Source organism: Capsicum annuum, chromosome 3, assembly GCF_002878395.1.
Source record: "Capsicum annuum cultivar UCD-10X-F1 chromosome 3, UCD10Xv1.1, whole genome shotgun sequence".
Taxonomy (NCBI): domain Eukaryota; kingdom Viridiplantae; phylum Streptophyta; class Magnoliopsida; order Solanales; family Solanaceae; genus Capsicum; species Capsicum annuum.
Genome location: NC_061113.1, coordinates 52,619,692 through 52,640,041, shown reverse-complemented (window position 1 = coordinate 52,640,041; position 20,350 = coordinate 52,619,692). Strand labels below are relative to the sequence as shown.

The 20,350-nt window shown below is 37.8% G+C and overlaps 3 protein-coding genes across 5 annotated transcripts; 2 read left to right on the top strand and 1 right to left on the bottom strand.

Moving 5' to 3' along the window:
- The first annotated feature begins 514 nt into the window (after positions 1 to 514).
- On the top strand, positions 515 to 3,799 carry LOC124885290 (protein SPIRRIG-like). Of its 3 annotated transcripts, none has more exons than XM_047407987.1 (3): positions 515 to 834; positions 1,995 to 2,082; positions 2,295 to 3,799. In XM_047407987.1, exon 3 carries the CDS (start codon positions 3,060 to 3,062, stop codon positions 3,657 to 3,659), a length of 600 nt encoding a protein of 199 aa, XP_047263943.1. In that variant the 5' UTR covers positions 515 to 834; positions 1,995 to 2,082; positions 2,295 to 3,059; the 3' UTR covers positions 3,660 to 3,799. The 3 variants fall into 3 exon arrangements, with proteins under 3 accessions (XP_047263943.1, XP_047263942.1, XP_047263944.1); XM_047407986.1 differs by having other exon boundaries at positions 1,968 to 2,082; XM_047407988.1 differs by lacking the exon at positions 1,995 to 2,082.
- Positions 3,696 to 5,625, bottom strand: LOC107863838. The gene has a single exon (XM_016709999.2). It carries the CDS (start codon positions 5,623 to 5,625, stop codon positions 4,099 to 4,101), a length of 1,527 nt encoding a protein of 508 aa, XP_016565485.2. The 3' UTR covers positions 3,696 to 4,098.
- Positions 5,626 to 10,581: 4,956 nt separating this feature from the next.
- LOC107865432 (protein SPIRRIG-like) lies at positions 10,582 to 15,679 on the top strand. Its single transcript, XM_047407989.1, has 2 exons — positions 10,582 to 11,686; positions 11,810 to 15,679. The coding sequence occupies exons 1-2, from the start codon at positions 11,594 to 11,596 to the stop codon at positions 12,245 to 12,247; spliced, it is 531 nt and encodes a 176-aa protein (XP_047263945.1). The 5' UTR covers positions 10,582 to 11,593; the 3' UTR covers positions 12,248 to 15,679.
- Positions 15,680 to 20,350: the final 4,671 nt, after the last annotated feature.

Sequence of the window (20,350 nt, the reverse complement as noted above, 5' to 3'; positions counted from 1 at the left end):
TTTCGGTCAGTTCTGAGTAAAACATCCATAACTTCCTCTTCTGGTGTCAGATTTGGACAAAATTGGTATCCTTAGAAAGCTAACTCAATTTCCCACGTGATAGAAAGTAGAAAACTCAACAATACCATGGGTACAAAAGTAGATTTGTATTTCAAAGCAAGTACTAGCATCCTTGAGATTATTTCTAGCTAGGAATAAGCATGGGTATTACATAGCCCCACGACATGCTCATCATATTTTTCAATAAGAGATATGGAGCTAACTAGCATGTTCTCTTGCAGCGAGGCAACGATAATATTCGTCCCGTGGCCTTGTCATGATGTCAGTGAATTTGTTGGTGGTTTGAGTCTTAGGCAACTTTGAGATGCTCATGAGCTCTACAACAATCAAGACTCCTCGTTCTGAATAAAGATGTGGTGTTCATATGAATATTCCACATCAGTATGTTGAGGAGCCTTGGAGTAATTGGTAAAGTTGCTGCCATGTGACCAGGAGATCACAGGTTCAAGCTGTGGAAACAACGGCCTCTGACAGAAATGCAAGATAAGGCTGCATACAATAGACCCTTGTGGTCCGGCCCTTCCCTTCCTCGGACCCTACGCATAACGGGAACTTTAGTCCGCCGGTTTGGCCTTTTTTAGTCTGTTGGAAGGCAACTTTTTAATTGTTGAGAATTCAGAGATTGGCAAAATTTGCTATGGAGATTTAGATCTATTGTCCGGCTTTGGCTTGTGCTTCCAGTTTGAATTTTCTTCTGATCACGTACAGAAAAATCTCCCCTTTATTGCAGCTTTCGGCACTTTATAGCACCCAAATCAAAGTCAGGTTGAAAAGGTGAGAATGAAGTCAAAGCAATTGCAAACTATGAAAATTGTTGTTTGAGTGTAAGACCTCACCAACTTGTCCTCTCATTAGACAATCAACATCGGAATTTATTACTCATTGCATGAAAAATATAATCCTAGATCAAGAGCCAACAATACCAAAATGTTCACAAAATAGAAAAAGAAAAGAAAAGGCATTTTGATAAATTCTAGTCTCTCTGCAAGGAGGCCTGGGTCCTGTACAACAAATTTTCATTTTGAGAAGTCCTCCATAGGAATTCTTTACCCTTAGGTGTTAAGCTTAATCAATCTGTAACCATCATGTTTGGGAATATTTTCTCTACTTAAGAAGGAAAAAATTACTTGTAGTGATAGCTTCTTGAAAAACTACTTTGGGCATTCTTTTCTGAAGTCCTATCTTGAGTGCTTTCGAGATTCAAGATACTATCCCAGCATTACACTGAAGGCTTAATAATATCTGATAACAAATGGGTTAATATTCAGAAGTCTTTGTATTGTCTGCATTTTCTTCAGAAAGCTTTAAAATACTGTTGTTTGGACTTGTCAAGATCTAAAGCCTTTGTATGCTTAATTTTCTGTGGGGTTTGTGTCATAGGGTAATATGCACAATTTAGTAGTACCACAGTGAACACTTGGTTGATGATGCTTTTATTTGAAACATTGAGTCCAGGGCTAGATTGTTAAGTTGGGTGCATTAACTTGGATGTCGTACTGCCATGATTCAGTGTGAAGTCTCTTTTTCTTTTGTTCTTTCTGATTTTAGTAATTAAGAATCACTTTGAGCTTGTTCAGCGCTCGAAATACTCTAAATAATTTACATGGCCAGTTTGCCTCATTTCATTCTTTATAAGTCAGGGATTAGTTTCTTTCTTTCTTTCTTTTTTTTTTGTGGGATTTCACTGGGTATGTTGTTGTTGATTAGTTTCTTTTTTCCTGGCGACTTGCTAAATATATTTTATCATTTGTAAAACGGATGTCAGAATAGTGTGGAGAAGGTGTATACATCATTATCTAGTTTCATTGTTTACAGGGCTATTAGCATTTAGCAATGCACTGTTTGTACTTAGAAATTTGATATTCTTTGCACTTGTTTGCTGATGCTCATCATCTTTGATGCCCCAGATAAAATTTCTTCTCTTGGCTGTTAAGGATTTTAACCCTGGTTATGGAGATTCTGCCTATATGATGTGCATTGTGGACTTTCTTCTTGAGTGTGTTGAATTGTCGTATAGGACAGGTAACCCTCTTGCTTTCTTCTTGAAGTCAATGTCCTCATGTGATTATTCAGTGCTTGAAACTTCCACTTAGAATGTTAGGCTGCAACTCTGCAGACTGATGCAGACTATACTTTCGGAAAATGATCTGTTGTGTCCTTTATCCGTTCCTAACCTTATTTTTTGCACCTGTTTGTTGTCTTTGTTGCTGATTCTAGAAAATTTTGACTTGTAGAGGCTTGTGGTATCAGGCTTAGGGAGGCTATCCACAAAGCTCATGGCTATCAGTTCTTGGTTCAGTTTGCTTTAATTCCCGTGAAGGGTCAGAGTGGTCAGAATTCCATTTCTAAGTTCCTTCCTGATCAAGGAGTTACTTTAGATTATCTGCATTTGGCTAATCATGCTGGTAAAAGCGATTTGGAGGAAAAAGGAGGGGAGGCTTCATCACAAGATGTGTTATTTCTAAGTTCATAGCCTTATTTTTTGCCCTTGTTTTTTGTCTTTGTTGCTGATTCTAGAAAACTTTGACTTGTAGAGGCTGGTGGTATAGGCTTAGGGAGGAAATCCACAATGCTCATGGCTATCAGTTCTTGGTTCAGTTTGCTTTACTTCTCGCAAAGGGTTAAGGTGGTCAGAATTCCCATTCTAAGTTCCTTCCTGATCGAGGAGTTACTTCAGATTATCCACATTTGGCTAATCATGTTGGTAAAAGCGATTTAGTGGTAAAAAGAGGGGAGGCTTCATCACAAGATGTGTCCCCTACACTCTCTAGGTTACTTGATGTGCTTGATAATCTTGCTCAAACGGGTCCTTCTGGAGCATCTGGCTTAAAAGCTTCAAAAGCTACTCATGTTAAGCCTAGTGGGCATGGCAGAAATCGTACGTCATCTTCTGACAGAATTGTTGATGACAAAGTTAAAGACCTGGAAGCTGTTCAGATGTTGCAAGACATTTTTCTTAAGCTGATAGCAGGACTCTGCAGGGTGAAGTACTCAACAGGATGTTTAAAATATTCTCAAGCCATCTTGACAATTACAAGCTTTGTCAGCAGTTACGGACCGTGCCTCTATTGATCCTTAATATGGATGGCTTTCCGCCATCCTTGCAAGAGATAATTTTGAAGATACTTGAATATGCTGTGACTGTTGTAAATTGTATACCTGAGCAAGAGTTTCTTTCACTTTGTTGTTTGTTGCAGCAACCAATTACCCCTTTGAAGCATACAATTTTGTCTTTCTTTGTAAAACTCTTATCCTTCGATCAACAATACAAGAAAGTTCTAAGGGAAGTTGGTGTATTGGAGGTTCTGCTGGAGGATCTGAAACAACACAAGTTTCTTTGGGGTTCGGAGCAGCATGCTGATGACCCTAATCATTTAGAGAGGAAATCGAGTCAAGTTCAAGCAGCTTTAAGAAACACTTGGACAGTAAGAATGCTATACTTTCTTCACCCAAATTGGCAGAATCTGATTCAGGGAAGTTCCTTCTTTTTGAAGTTGAAGGCACAATGGGAGTTGCTGATAGCCAAAATGCAGGGATTCACAGAGGAATCCGAGGTTTTAGCAGCTGGACAGGAGTCTTTACGGAGAAAACTCGAGTAATCAGCTATGGGGGTGGATTCAGGAAGAAGATGAAAATAGAATTCAATTAGGAAAATTGTATTATTGTTCAATTGATGATTGAATTTGTAGATACAATGCCTTTTATAAGAAATGAGAGTGAATCTAATTTGCTAGCTGCTTCTAACTAATTCAACAGCCCGTAATTAACTGTTGATATGGCAAAGCTAATTAACTTGTCCAGTTGATTCATTTTCGTGTAACAGTACTCCCTGCTGCAAAGAGATCCTTGACCTCAAGGATCAAGACCAGAAAATCTTGCTTGAAGAACAATAAGGTACTCCCAAGTTGCAGCACCAGCCGACAATCCTGTCCATTTGGGCAAAACTTGAGCCACAGTTCTATTCCCTTTCTTAACCGTCCTTCTTTGCAGTATAACTTTTGGATCTGAGCAATGGGGACTTGCCATCAGAAGTAGTCATCAGATCCCAGCTTCTTCAAACTTCAACTTCCAGTTTGACTCATAAACTTCGTGGAATATGTCCTTGAATCTTCCGTCGTATTTCTCAAGGATGGTATTCTTTGTGCTAAGATAGAGTGGCCATTTCTTTTGGTAAGCCATGTTCATAGAAGCTTCAGCAAAAGAACGAATAGACTCATCCGTGTTGTACATGGATAGAGCTACTCCACCAGCACCAGTGAAGTTGCAAACCTCGAACTCGATCTTTTGATCCGTCCCTTCTGGTACAAATACTAATTTGAGTTTTCCAGCTCTTTGAATTATTGTATCAGTAGCTCGATATTGATCAGCAAAAGCATATCTGCCTATGCATATCGGTTTTGACCAACCTGGGACAAGTCGAGGGATGTTTTTGCAGAGGATTGGTTCCCTGAATACCGTACCATTTAGAATATTCCTATTTATCCCATATGGTCTCTTCCACACATGCTTCAAGTTAACCTCCTTCATACGAGCTTCATCTGGAGTGATGGTTGCACACTTAATTGCTACATTATACTTCAAAGTAGCCTTAGCACTTTCAATTGTAACCTTATCATCTGTGGCATCACGGCGATGAAGGCCAAGAACGAAGTATTTTATATCCAACTCCACAAAGGGCAAGATGAGCTTATCCTTGATTAATTTCCAAATGACACGGGTCATTTCATCTCCTGCTTGACCAAAGTTAAAACCATTTTCACCATATTTTTGTGTCTGTCCCAAAATTTTGATGACTGCAAAAGGTCGTCCATTCCACCCAGAAGATGCAGCTCCTTCTACTGTCGGACCCTTCTTATCGAATGAAGGACCAAGAGACTGGAATAACATAAACAACTGCTTCCCTCCGTTCTCCATATTCTGCTCAAAAGATGTCGAACTCATCTTTCCAAGTGAAGGCGCAGAAAATTGTAAAATTGGAAACTGAGTGCATCCCTTCCCGTCGAGATCACCATTGTTCTCAAGAGTGAAATGGTAACTAAAGAATTGATAATTGATGACTCTTAAGTGTGTAGCAATGTGACAGTTTACAAGGTACATCATATAGTCATACATTCTCATCCTCAACATCATTACTTTCTTGTTTCCAATCACATCCCATGCAATTAATATTGGTCTTTCATTTATTATTAGAAAGAGCAATTTCTCAGCTCCTTCACATGGGCAAATTTTGCCCCAAATTATCGTATCACTCTTAAAGTCAAACCATAAGTCACACAAAGTCATGACCGCGGAAATAATTGTATCAGAATGAGCCTGCCATGAGAGCACTTCTTTCCAAGCAGCTCTTGAACAAACATCACAAGTTCTACTGTTGATTGTGTTTTTCAACCCCTGGAACCTAATACAACCATATTTGAAATCAAAGAATTGTTTCTGGTCTTTATTATCGAAAAACTTACCCAATTCCCATTGGTTTGCACTAACTCCATTATGCTTCTCTTTTTTATTAGCTGAAACCATATCCTCCGGTTTTCTTAGAGTTCGAGGATATAACTGGAAATGCATGAAGAGTTCGACTGCTCCAGCTTCCTTATCCTTCTTGTTTCTTGTTTCACCAACTTATCTTCATTAGAGTTAACTTCTTCACTGTTTAAAGAAGTTGCAAACACTTTGTTCTCATTTTCTATGAAAAGAACATTGAGAACAAAGCCTCCAAAATCCCCTTTATTGCTCTTATCTTCCATAGAAGGTGCCTTATTGAGAAACCAATATCTCTATAGAACACATCAAGAAACAAGTCTTCAATTTCTTCTATTTCATTGTTTATGTCAACAGTACTACTATCCAGAGAATCTACATGTAAATCTCTTTTAGGCATTTTATCGAGAACCTTGCAAGTATATGATGTCTTCTTAATAGAAGTTTTTTGTGGATAGAAATGAGAAGGATTATAGGGTTGAAAACTAACTAGCTTCTTTGGGGAACCTGCCCCAAATCTTTCCACCAAAGCTACCACATATTCATTCCAAGATAAAGGTTGAATGTATTGTCTATACCTCATGAAGGATTGATGCCACTGAATAGCTTCACCTTCCAAGTGTATTGCTGTCAGTCCTACTTTTGATCCACGGCAATTTCCTTAAACCCGAAAAACTGCTCCAATCTAAATAACCAAGAACTCACATCCTCTCCAGAAAATCTTGGAAAATCTAGTTTAGAGTAACGAGCTGTACTTTGTTGGTAACCCAAAGGATTCTTGTTTCTGGGCTCTTCCACCAATTGTCTCTCTCGAGACAGTCTTTCCCCTGAAGTTTCAATCTCATCTCCGGTAGGAGTAATATTCTTTTGATTCCCTTCTAGTTGTTCCTTTAATTCCATCACCGTTTGATTCAATTTCTTCAATTTCTCCACTGCACCATTAAGAACACCAATTTCTGAAATCAATTTCTGCATCATTTCTCTTAATTCAACCACTTCAGAAGCAGAATTCTCTGAAGATCTTGCTGTCTTTGTCATCGTAAATCCAAGGAAAGAATGGCTTTGATAACAATGATAGCCAAAATACAGGGATTCATAGAGGAATCCGAGGTTTTAGCAGCTGGACAAGAGTCTTTACGGGGAAAACTCGAGTAATCAGCTATGGGGGTGGATTCGGGAAGAAGATGAAAATAGAATTCAATTAGGAAAATTGTATTATTATTCAATTGATGATTGAATTTGTAGATACAATGCCTTTTATAAGAAATGAGAGTGAATCTAATTTGCTATCTTCTTCTAACTAATTCAACAGCCCGTAATTAACTGTTGATATGGCAAAGCTAATTAACTTGTCCAGTTGATTCATTTTCGTGTAACAGTTACCTGGGACTATATGGTCTCATTGTTGAAGAACGATCAGATAGTGGGTTGACTACTATACTCCCTCTCTTGGCATCTGACATTCATCGTCCAGGTGTCCTTAGGGTTTTGTAATGCTTAATTATTGAAGATGTTGCACAGGTAAAATTTTGAACTTTTATATTTTTTGTGATGGGATTTTTTTTTTGATAACCGTGGTGGCCGAGCCAGTTTGCGCGCATCTTGACTAATTTCATGGGATACCTGCCACCTCCCACCAGCAACAGGTACCCAGTAACTTTGTCCTCCAAGGCTAGAACAGATGGGAAGAAAATACCTAGTGTTTGTCTCTATTGGGAATTGAACCTGAGACTTCATGGTGCTCAACTCAACTTCATTGAACCACTAGGCTACACCCTTGGGTGCTGCGCTGGAATTTTGATGAAATATTATTATAAAAACATTAGAATTACTTTCTTAAAAACCCTAGTTCCGCAAGTTACAATTCAAAAAGTTACCAAACTTTCAAGTTCCCCTAAAATTGATGGATCTTACTTTGATGAATATTGTTTGTATTATTTCTGAATACTTGTTCTTTCGTAGTTCGTAGGTGTGAGAGGCTAGCTTTGGATGGTTTCAGGCGGGGTAGGAGTAGGCCGAAGAAATACTGGAGAGAGGTGATTAGACGTGACATGGAGCCGTTACAACTTACTATGGACATGACCCTAGATAGGAAGGTCTGGAGGACGCGAATTAAGATAGAAGGCTAGTGCATATGGGTGAGTAGTAATCAGTAATTAGTAGAGCTTTGGGGTAGCTAGGGTGGTAGTCCTAGGGCTATGTCCATAGGTTGGAGCTGCTAGTAGGGGAGTATGGGGGTAGGGGGTGCCGCTGGTTCGTTAGTGTAGGGTATTACTTTGTGGGTGTCTTATTTCTGTTATACCATTTTGTTTCATGCTTGATTACGAATTTGTTACTATTCTTTATTCCTGTTATGCCATCTTGCTTCATGTTTTATTACGAATTTGTTTACTATTCTTTGTCTTGAGCCGGGGATCTATCGGAAATAGCCTTGCTACTTCTTCGGAGGTAGTGGTATGGACTACGTACATCTTACCCTCCCCAGACCCCACTATGTTGGAATACATTGGGTTTGTTGTTGTTGTTGTTGTTGTTGTTCTTCCCTAGTTGATGGAGCGAACCCCGTACCATTGGTGAAATTTCAGACTAGGTAGCTTAGCATGCAGTCTTTTGGAATATAAATTTCCTGCTGATATAACCATGTTTCTTTATTGTCAATATGCTTTTTCAAGTGTGAAGAAGTTGCAGAGCCTCTCTACCTCCACGAGGTAGGGGACCCCGCCTGTGGGATTTCACTAGGTATGTTGTTGAAGAGGCCGTAGACAGAGATGAAAATTACTTGAAAAAATAAAGATTATTGAGCTGTTATATTAACCTACAAGTAGCTTTGGCATTCTTGAAAGAACATGGTGGCTTCTAAAGTAGCTGCTATCTCTTTTAGTTTCAGGCAATCTACCTCTTCAGCAGTTAGTTGCTAGAATAGTACTCTTAGCTTATAAGTTCCTCCCTTGTACTGTAATATTAGATTACAATTCATACTGGAGTGTATATCTGATACATCTTTTGTTAGTCATATAAGTTGGATTGGGTCCCCTACATATTTTTTGATCCTAGATTATGTCTTGCTTTGAGCACTTGCTGCAAACAAAGTTGATGATATCTGTTTTTTTTCAGGCCCACCCGGAGGAGTTAGGAGCACTGGTTGACATTTCAAAAAGTGGGATGATTACAAGTGCTTTGGGAAATCATTACATACTTCATAATGATGCTAAATGTGACACTTCCGGAGCTTTATGGCACATCTTAGGAATTAATAGTTCAACTCAGAGGGTCTTTGGTGAAGCCATTGGGTTCTCTCTTTTATTGACCACACATCATGGTTTTCAAAGTGATGGAGAACCTGCAAATCAATTGAATTTGACAATTTACTTTAAAGTGTTCACATACTTGCTGCGTCTAATGACAACAGCTGTTTGTGATAACACTATTAACAGGACAAAGTTGCACGCAGTCATATCTTCCCAGACATTCTATGATCTTCTGTCTGAATCTGGTTTGATAAGTGTTGATTGTGAACGACAAGTTGTACAGCAACTGTTGGAGCTTGATCTTGAGATAGTGCTTCCTCCTTTCATGATTTCAGAGGGAGCCACATTACCTAATGCCTCCGACTACTATTGACCAAGTCATAAAGATGTAGACTATTCTCGTGTTGGACACAGACACTAGTTTTAAATAAGTGCAAAATTAGTGATGATATTAAGAGAGTTTAATTTGCATATGTAATTTCTTAATAGTCTCAAGTTAACAAGGAATACTAAATTAATGACTATCAAACCAATGGTGTAAAGAACAACAACAACAACAAAACCTAGTGTATTCCCACCAAGTGAGGTCTGGGCTGGGGGGTAAAATGTACACAGTCCATACCGCTACCTCTGAAGAAATAGAGAGGTTGTTTCTGATAGACCCTTGGCTCAAGATAATGCATAGTCAACAAGGTCATAGTAATACATGAAACAGAAAGGGTGGCATCAATGGTGTAAAGAACATACTCATATTTAATGTATTTGAACAGAAATTATGTAATGATTATCACACCACTGGTTAATTAACGCACTCCATATATATATCATGTATGTGTACAGATAGTGGTATTGCTCATTCATCTTGAATGCAATGATACTATCAATAAACTTTTTATTATAATCCTTGTGGCCAAGTCTAACCCAGTGTTATGAAATATGAAAGATTCATTGGTTGAAATTTTGCTATGCTATGTCAACACAATCATCATTGTTGAATTGGCCTACGTCAGTGGGACGTGGATTTCTTGGTCTCCTTATATGGTCTTAGGCAATTCTCACCTTATGAGATAGCTTTTTGGGGTTGAATTAGGTCCAACATCCTGCTTGACTCATCCCAATGCTTGGTTCCCAATTTTGGGCCCTCAAATTATGTTGTCGAAGCTCCACTTTGCAGGCCTAGGCATGTAGGTGGGGTTATGGAATTGTCCCACATTGGTGGGATTTGGATTTCTTAGTCCGTGGGAAATCCTCACCTCATGAGCTGGCTTTTGAAGGTTGAGTAAGGTCCAAAGTTCATTTCTTAACAATCACCAAATTCATCCCTTTGCTCTAGTTTTTTATCCTTTTTTCTTTGGTCAAGCAAACTATTTTCATTAATAACATGGGCAAATGGCCTTATACAGGGGGTATACCAAAAGCTAAAGAATCCACAAAAAGACGTGATTCCACAAACTCCGCTCAATCTAGCTTTCCATCCTTATTGTGTACCACAACAATGAATGAAGCTGAGAAAACTGCAGGGAACTCAGTGTAGGGTGTCACTATCTTTTTCTCTGTCTAGTAGAAAGACGAGGGTGTTCTAGATGAATGAGCTGAGGTTCTGACTTTAAAACCAATTCAGGAAGGGACATGCCCATTTTGTTTTCAGATACTTTCATCATCTGTCCTTGAATATGTAATATCTGAGCTATCTAAAGTGTTGTCTGTTCTTCTTACAAGGACCTACATTGCTGGAAATTGTTGTTTAATTTTGTGTGCAGATACATAAACTAACAATAGTCATGGTGACATGTTATCTGCCTCTGAACTTCAAGTGCTTGTTAGATACATTCTGCAGATGCGACTGGCCACTTCTGGTCGTTATCTAGTTGATATGATGGAAAGGTTGATTCTTACAGAGGATCTGGCCTCAGAAGATGTCTCCCTAGCACCATTTGTCGAGATGAACATGAGCAAAGGTTGGGAGTGCTTCAATCCAAGTGCCCTTGGGAAAGATCTTGGCTACCTGCTGCTGGTTATTCTTCTATTTTTTGGTTTCAGTTCCAAAATTTATTCAAGTCACAGGCAAAGGAGAATGATGTTTCAAAAGCTGGACACAATAAAGGGCAAGGCGTAAGTGGGCAGCATCATGGGCCACATGCCCTGAGGATATTTTCTGTTGGAGCAGTAGACAGTTCAAACACTTTCTATGCTGAAAGTTTCTTCAAGAGGATGGTGTTCTCACCCTTGCAACTAGCAATTCTTCCTCTTTGCCATTTTCAGGGTGGAAATAAAGGAAGGAAGGTGGCATCACCTCACTATTGTGCATAGCAAACCAAATGCGCTGGCTGGCCTCTTTTAGCCTAGCTTTGCTTATGCTTACCTCAATGGAAAGTTAAGATACACAGTTAGATTAGGATATTCTCCTTCTCCAGATGGCAAGTCTTTGCAGGAGATTATTGGTACTCCGATTGCGTGTGTACAGATTAGTGACTTGTCATGGAAGCTTAGATCTTGCTATCTTTTTGAAGTAGTTCTTTCCCCTGGTTCGATTTGCTTTATGTATATTCTTGGGCGAGGGTATAGGGGTCTCTTCCAGGACAAAGATTTGCTGCAATTTGTTCCTAATCAGGCTTGTGGTGGTGGTAGCATGGTAATTTTAGGTTCTTTGGATGCCGACTTACCTTTGGCTCCTAACCCGCAAAAGCCAAATAATGTAGGAAAGTCAGGGAGTGTTCAGTGTAACCGGAGTGGATTTGTTTGGGATTTGGACAAATTAGGGAACCTCTCCCTTCAACTTTCTAGTAAGAAGCTCATTTTCGCATTTGATGGGACAAGTACAGTGTTGCTTCGAGCTTTTGGAACATACTCTGTGCTCAATCTGGTTGATCCAATGTCAGCTGCTGCTTCTCCTATTGGAGGTGAGTAGATTAGTTTATTCCTAATTTTGCTTATTGCTGGTAAATTTCAAAAAACAAAGTGAGAATTGCAAATTATTTCATGAGCTTTCTCTCTTTTGTTTCCTAATTCCTGATTATCCACAGGCATACCACGCTTTGGACGACTTATTGGGTATCTATATTTGCAAGCATTGTGTTATCGGTGAGACAATCTGTCCCATTGGTGGCATGGCTGTTATTCTAGCTCTTGTAGAAGCAGCTGAAACAAGGGACATGCTGCACATGGCTTTGACATTACTTGCTTGTGCTCTTCATCAAAATCCACAGAATGTTAGAGACATGCAGAATTACAGGGAATACCATTTGCTTGCTCTCTTCTTGCACCGACGAATGCCATTATTTGACATGCAATTGCTTGAAATCTTTATCCAGATTGCCGCATATGAGGCTTCGTTCTCTGAACCAAAGAAGTTCTATCGTTCCCGAAAGACACTGCCTCCTACCACGTCTGTCAATGAGGGAAGCATTGAAGACCTTACTTTGTCCAAATTCAGGAGTTGGATCTCATGGAAACATGGATGATTTTTCTGTACCTAAAGATTCCTTGAGTCATATTTTTGAGCTTGAAAATACTGAAATGCCAACTGAGACATCTAATGGCATAATTCTTTCAAATGCCGATATGGTTGAGGATGTTTTGTTGGACTGGACTGTTTGGGTGACGACCCCAATTCCAATACAGATTGCTTTACTGGGCTTCCTTGAGGATCTGGTTTCAATGCACTGGTATAGGAATCATAATCTGGCAATTCTGCACAGAATTAACCTTTTTCAACATTTACTTGTAACCTTACAAAGAGGTGATGTGGAAGTACCGATGGTAGCAAAATTAGCTGTATTGTTAGGTGTTATATTGGAAGATGGATTCTTATCCTCTGAACTAGAGCTAGTGGTTAGATTTGTGATCATGACATTTGATCCACCAGAATTAACTTCAAGGTATCAAATTACGAGAGAATCTATGGGAAAGCATATTATTATAAGGAACATGTTGCTTGAGATGTTGATTGATCTACAAGTGATGATAAAATCAGAGGATTTGCTTGACCAGTGGCACAAAATTGTTTCATCAAAATTAATAACTTATTTTCTTGATGAAGCTGTACATCCTACAAGTATGAGGTGGGTTATGACTCTTCTTGGTGTGTGCCTTGTGTCTTCTCCAACATTTGCACTTAAATTTCGCTCAAGTGGAGGCTATCAAGGTTTGGCAAGAATTCTTCCAAGTTTCAATGACTCCCTGATATATGTTTTGTCTTATTTTTGGCAAACGGAAATGAGAATGTTGCGTTGGATGTGTGGACTTACTAGAGGGGACAGAGTCTGAAATGAGATTATTCGGGAGAAGGTGGGAGTGACGTCGGTGGAAGACAAGGTGCGGGAGGAAAGACTGAGATGGTTTGGGCATGTGATGAGGAGGGGCATGGATGCCCCAGTTCGTAGGTGTGAGAGACTAGCTTTGGATGGTTTCAGGAGGAGTAGAGGTAGGCCGAAGAAATACTGGAGAGAGGTGATTAGACATGACATGGAGCTGTTACAGCTTACTGAGGGCATGGCCCTAGATAGGAAGGTATGGAGGTTGCGGATAAGGGTAGAAGCCTAATGCAAGGGTGGGTTATATCTTGTAGCTAGGGAGCTCTTGCGTAGCCAGGTTAGTAACTCTAGGACTGTGTCCATTGGTAGGAGCTGCTAGTGTATACTATTACTAGGTGGGTGTCCTTTTCTTATTTCTTATTTTCATATTACTCTTATTTTTGTGTCTCTCGTATTTCTATTTTTATTACTCCTTATTTCTTAATTCGGTTATGCCACCAATCCTATTTTCGTGTATTACTTTGATCTTGCTGACTATTCTTTATCTTGAGCCGGGGGTCTATCGGAAACAACCTCTCTATTTCTTCGGAGGTAGCGGTATGGACTGCGTACATTTTACCCTCCCCAGACTACACTTGTTGGGAATTCACTGGGTTTGTTGTTGTTGTTGTTGTTATTTTCGGCAAGCCTGTGTACCCAAGACTGCCTGAAGCTCGGATGCTAGATTTTCATGCCCAAATGCCAAGTGGTGGCATATATGGAGATTTGAAATTTACTGACCTATTGGAATCTGTGATTGCTATGCCAAAGGCAACTTTTGATAGGTTGTCTATGCAGTCAATGCTACCTTTCCCAGATCAGGGCTGGAGTTGTGGCAGAGCTGGCAGACGATAATACTGACATAATTGTAGAGCTTCAGGGTGAAGCCCTTATGCATAAAACTTATGCAGCATGGATGATGGGTAGTGAGGCTTCAACACCTGCTGCTGCCACCTCTGTCCTTAGGTTCATGGTTGATCTTGCAAAAATGCGTCTTCCTTTCGCAGCTGTTTGTCGAAGAGCAGATTTCTTGAAAGCTGCATCGACCTTTATTTTTCTTGTGTCTAGTTCATTTGAAATTTCTTTCCTGTATGCCTGTAGTTATTTTATATTTGACTATGTTGAAGGAATTCTTTGCTTATTTTTTATTTTTTGTGTTCTCCAACATGTAGGGCCGCACCAGCTGTGAAATGGCAAAAAGTTTTCTGTAACATTGGAAGAGAAGAACTTAAATGATGGTGATGAAACTAGCAGCTCCCATAATACTTTTTCTAGTTTGCCTCACAAACAGGAACAGTCAGCCAAGACCTCTATAAGTATGGAAAGCTTTCCACAGGGACAGACTAGTACAAGCTCTTGAGATATGCCAATGATGCTGAACAATATAACAGATATTGATGTTACTTCATCGCAACCAGGTTTTGAGTCTGCTGCATCTAGCACTGAATTAGATTTCTCTCTTGAGACGAAATCCGCTTCTCAAGGACAATCTTCTGCAAACATAATGTTTGTGATTGGTTCAAATTTGCTTCTTGAGGTGGACGACTGTGGGTATGGTGGAGGGCCATGCTCCGCTGGAGCTACAACTGTTCTTGATTTTATGGCGGAAGTTTTGTCTGGTGTGGTAACTGAACAAGTAAAGGCAGTACCTGTCATCGAAGGTATCTTGGAGAGTGCTCCTTTGAATGTTGATGCTGAATCTATCTTGGTATTTTAGGGACTGTGCCTCAGTAGAGTGTATACTGAACTTCCTCGAAAGGCGTCTTTTGTGGGATGATGAGGAAGATGAGAAAAAGCTGGATAAGGGCCATTGGTCCCTTAACTTGGAAACATTATGCTAGCCGATAGTGGATAGAGCTATATATGGGTGCTTTTCCATGGCATGCTGGTGTACTGAAGACTCTGGAGTTCGTATTATCTATGCTACAATTGGCTAATAAGGATGGGCGTGTTGAAGAAGCTGCCCCAACAGGGAAAGAGATCCTGTCTATTGGTAGAGGAAGTAGGAAACTGGATGCTTATGTACATGCGATTCTGAAAAACATGAACAAAATGATTTTATTCTCTTTCCTCCCATTGTTCTTGATAACCATTGTAGAAGATGAACTACTTTCTTCTAAATTTTTGCAAGTGGAGCCAAAGAAAGAGTGCCCTTGGACCCATCCTCGGAGGATAGTGGAATTGATGTTTGCACAGTGTTAACAGTTGCAAGTCGCTAATAGAAGGATAATATTTTATCCCAGCAACATTGACACTGATTTAAATTGCTGTCTTTGAATAAATCTAATTTCTCTTCTTTGCGTTCACAGGCTTCATGCTCAGAACATGGCTGTTGATATTCTCAAGTATCTCCTGGTTCACCAAAGGGCTGCACTTGAAGATTTTCTTCTCTCTAAACTGAATAAAGGACCTCCTTTGGATGTTCTTCATGGTGGGTTTGACAAGCTCTTAATTGGAAACTTAACTGCATTTTTTGAGTGGCTTCATAGTTCTGAACATGAAGTTTAAAGTGTTAGAGCAGTCTGCTGCCATTATGTGGGTTCTGTTTTGTGGAATAAGATGATTGAATAGTTTCATTCACACTTTTCTCTGTCATATACATAGGAGATTGTTGAGTAGAATCATCTAAATCCCATGAAATTGGGGGTTGTACAGAATCATATATTCTACATAAAAAAAAAGAATCATAGATTGGATAATCTAGATTACAACAATTATCCTAAGATATCCTAATATCATTGAGTATCAAATCTTGATATGATGAGTATCTCCCTTGCAATCCTCTATCGGTCAACACTAAGTCTGGCAACAGAACCAGAAAATTCCGTTCCGGTCTGCCAACTCCGATTCCGGCATGGTTCCGTTACCAGTAACGCCACAGTATCGGTTAGTGCCGGTATACCAGCACCCAATGGTCCGAACAACGTTACCGGTGCGAACCTTCGAAAAAATCTGGTAGTTCCAGTTTCAATACCGATTAACCAGTTTCGGTCCCTCAGATGCTTAAATATCTGCCTTTTTTTTTAAATGGGGAGGTATCTGACACTGGCAACGACTCTTTTAGGCGTTACTTTGTAGCCGTTTCAAACGCCCCCCTCCTCCCAATTACCCCACACCACCCCTTAAAATTTTTACTATAAATATCCTTCATTTTAATTTTTTTTTTCACACAAATATTATCAATTCTCATACTCTCTTAATATTCTCACATTCTCTCAAATATTTATAATTGTTATATTAGTTAGAGTTGAAGATTCAATTATTATATTAGTTAAAGTTGAAGATTTGTTGAAGATATTACAAACTTCAATTATCATCTTTTAATTCTAACATTTGGTATACGTCTGCTTTTACGCAGGCGTTCGGTATATTCGTTCCAACTTTAATCTCTTTTTATTTACGTTAATATCTATATTTTTATTTTTTAGTATCTATATTTGTTTACTTACATTAATTTTTTAATTTATAATATTTGTATCGCTCGTTTTAATATTTTAATTTAAATTATGGATTTCAAAAAAAAATAGTAGTGGTAAAAAACCAATCTTTGGTAAGGATTTTCGTAGAAATAAAAAAAGTAAGGCTAGTACTACTACTAGTTCATTACCGTCTAGATTTAATGAAGCTTCTTTATCACAACCTAATGGTTTCGATGTTGGTATCGGTATGGAATTAGATAATGAGACCCTAAGTAGGCGTTATAATAATTTTGAGGAAGACTTACCGAAGGAAGATGATATCAAAGAACAAGAGTTAGGTGATACCCCTACCTCTACTAGTCCGATTACGGAATTACCGGAACACGGTGAAGAACTTTCCCCTTTACCAAAATTTACTAGGGCCAAAAGTACCGAACGCACTAAAAGGTTTTTAGTTTGAAAATTTATGGAGCATGATAGGGTAAAAAGTACTGCTACTTGCAATAAATGCAAGCATGTTTATAAACATTTGACCGGAGAAAAAAATGGCGGGACAGGGTTGCTAACTTCGCATTTGACGAGATGTAATAAAGAATTTATTCATCTAAAAAATGAGGCTAAGGCAAAAAAAGATGGTACACAATTTGTGCATGAATCTGTAGGAGGTAATATGGTTCAAACGCGTTTAGACATGTTTAACCCGACTGAAGCAAGTTCATCATTGACATATAGTGAAGATGTAGATAGAGAAGAACTAGCAAAAATGGTTGCTGTTATGGGTTTGTCTTTTAGTTTTCCTTCGCATCCCGATTTTATTCATTATATTCAATGAGTATATAATCCCTCTTTTAAAGTTTTATCATAAAATAATATTAAAAGTGATATTTTTAAATTTCAAGCTTAACATTGCCATTTTCTTCATTGTTTATTTGATAAATTTGATGGTAGAATATCTGTTACTTCTGATATGGGTCGTAGTGTTATCGGTAATGATTATTTTACTCTCATGGCTCATTGGATTGATCACGACTGGAACACGCAAAAAAGAATTATTGCTTATAAATATGTTGATGAGTCTAAAACCGACATGTATATAGCTAGTACAATAGCAGAGAGCATGAAATATTTTAGATTTATTGGTAAACCTATGACATGCACATTAGATAATGCTTCTAATAATTTGAAAGATATTGAAGAGTTAAAAACTAGATTATGTCCAATGGATGAAAATCATTTTCATGTTAGATGTGCTGCGCAAATTTTAAATTTGATAGTACATGAAGGTGTTCATTTGTTTGGAGATGGTTGTCTTAAAGTTCAAATTATTTGTAGTTATATTTTTAAAAATAAAAGAAAGGATGTAATGGATGATTTTAAATATAAATGTAATCAATGTGAACTTTCATATAGAAAAGTTTCAAAAGAAATTCCTACTCGATGGAATTTTTTGTTTCAAATGCTTGAAGTTGCTTTTATATATCGTAAACCTATACAATTAGTTTATAATGCTTATAATGAGGATGTTAATTTAATGCTAGATGAAGATGATTGGACTGAAATACAAGAACTTTGTAAATTTTTAAAATTTTTTAATCAAGCTACAAAAACAGTATTTGCTCAATATACTCCAACTATTTCTTCTGTTTTAGTAACTATTACTGCTATTTCTAAAGTACTTGCTGAATATAAAAAATTATGTCCTTACAAAGAGGCAATTGAATCTATGTTTGAATAATTTAAAAACTATTATTTTCCTATTCCATAATTTTTTTTGACAACTAATTTATTCAATCCATTTTATAAAGAACATGGTATAGTGATGTTGGTTATAAAATTATACAACAATTTAGAAATTGAATCTCATGAAAAGCCATTAGTTGAAACTTGTTGTGCTAGCATAGTACCTAAAGCTAAGAGTTTATATAACTTGTATCAAGTTATGGAACAAAACATTGGGCCGATCGAACCTACTACTTCTAGACTTAGATATAATAATTTAGATGACGAGATGGGCGAAGAACTTGGTCTTCAATGTTGTAGGAGTAATGATTTTGGTTCGTATCTTTCGCAGGATCAGGAAAGTATTAGAGGTGAAAATGAAAAACAACAACTTTTATCATGGTGGAAGGCCCGTATTAGGCAATTTCCAAAACTTTCAAGGATGGTTCGAGATTTTCTATCAACTCAAGCTTCTTCAGTTGCTTCGGAGAAAGCTTTCAGCGCAGGAAGATTTATAATAGGAGATCATCGATATTCATTAGAAAGAGATAGTTTGGAGATTTTGGTATTATTTAGAGATTGGATCAATGCCGAACGAAGAAATTTTGGGCTCCCCATTTTACCTCCCCATATTAAAGACGAAATAGATAAAATTTTTGAGGAAAATAGTGATGATGAAATGGAAGCAATGGAAGAACAAGGAAAAATACCAATTCTGGAAGATTTATCCGCCGAAGAAATAGAAAAGTTACGCCAAAAATATTATAGACAATTTAGATATTAATAAGATTTTACAATAGAGATCTAATTCAAACAGAACCCTTCCTAGAAGGTGGCTGCGTAGATTAGATTTTTATTTAATATCTTTGTAATAAATGTACAACGTATAAAATTTGAATAAATATAACGGCTATTCGATTAATTTTATTTTAAAATTGGTCTTTTGTTTGTTGCAATTATGAAAAAAAATTTTAATACAAAACTTTATAAAGTTAGGAAAATTTTTAACTTCTTAAACTTATTAAAAATATTATATTAACTTAAACTTAACATATATTTTTTAAGTTAAAATTTTAAATTTTTTAAGATATATTAAAATTTAAACTTATTAAAAAAGAGTTAATAAATTATATAAGTTAATATATATATAAAACATATATATTAATGTCATTAAGTTAAAACTTACATATTAATACCATTAAGTAATATATACAATTTAAATTAAAATTTAAAACAAACACTGTAGCCGTACGTTATGTTTCGGTAATGTTCTAGTGTCGCTCCGGTCCGATCTGGTTCCACACCGGTAGCCACCGGACCGGTCCGAACAAGGGGAAAATTTTGGTATTCCGGTTCCGGTGACATAAAACAGTAAGGAAGCTCCGGTACCGGTTCCGGTCCGTTGCCAGTCCTAGTCAACACTCCCCTTCAAGTGGGTGAATGGATATCTTCCATTCCTAGCTTGCTTATTAGATCTTGAAACATATTGTTTGGCAGTCCTTTTTTCAAAACATCGGCTACCTGGTCTTTTGTAGATACAAATGGTGTATAAATGAGTCTACTATCTAATTTCTCCTTAATGAAATGTCTATCCACCTCAATGTGCTTAGTACGATCATGCTATACAAGATTATGAGCTATACTTATTGCTGATTTATTGTCATAATATAGTCTCATTGGTCTTTTCCATGTTATCTTCAAATAATCAAGGATTATCTTTAACCGTAACAGTTCTCAAACTCCCATAGCCATAGATCTAAATTCAGATTCTGCACTTGATCTGGCTACTACATTTTGTTCTTTGCTCCTCCAAGTCACCAGATTTCTTCCTAAGAAAGTGCAATATCCAAAACATGACCTTCGATCAGTAATGAACCAGCATAGTCTGTATCAGTATAAGCCTCTAAAACTATATCTCCTCTTCTTTTGAATAGTATTCATTTTCATGGAGTTCCTTTTTAAGATATTGTAGAATCCTGTTGACGGCTTGAAGATGTGTTTCTCTAGGATCATGTATAAATTGGCTTACAACACTTACAACAAAGGCAATGCCCGGCCTTATATGGGACAAGTAGATCAATTTCCCTACAAGCCTTTGATACAGACCTTTATCTACCATAGAATCTTTTGGAGC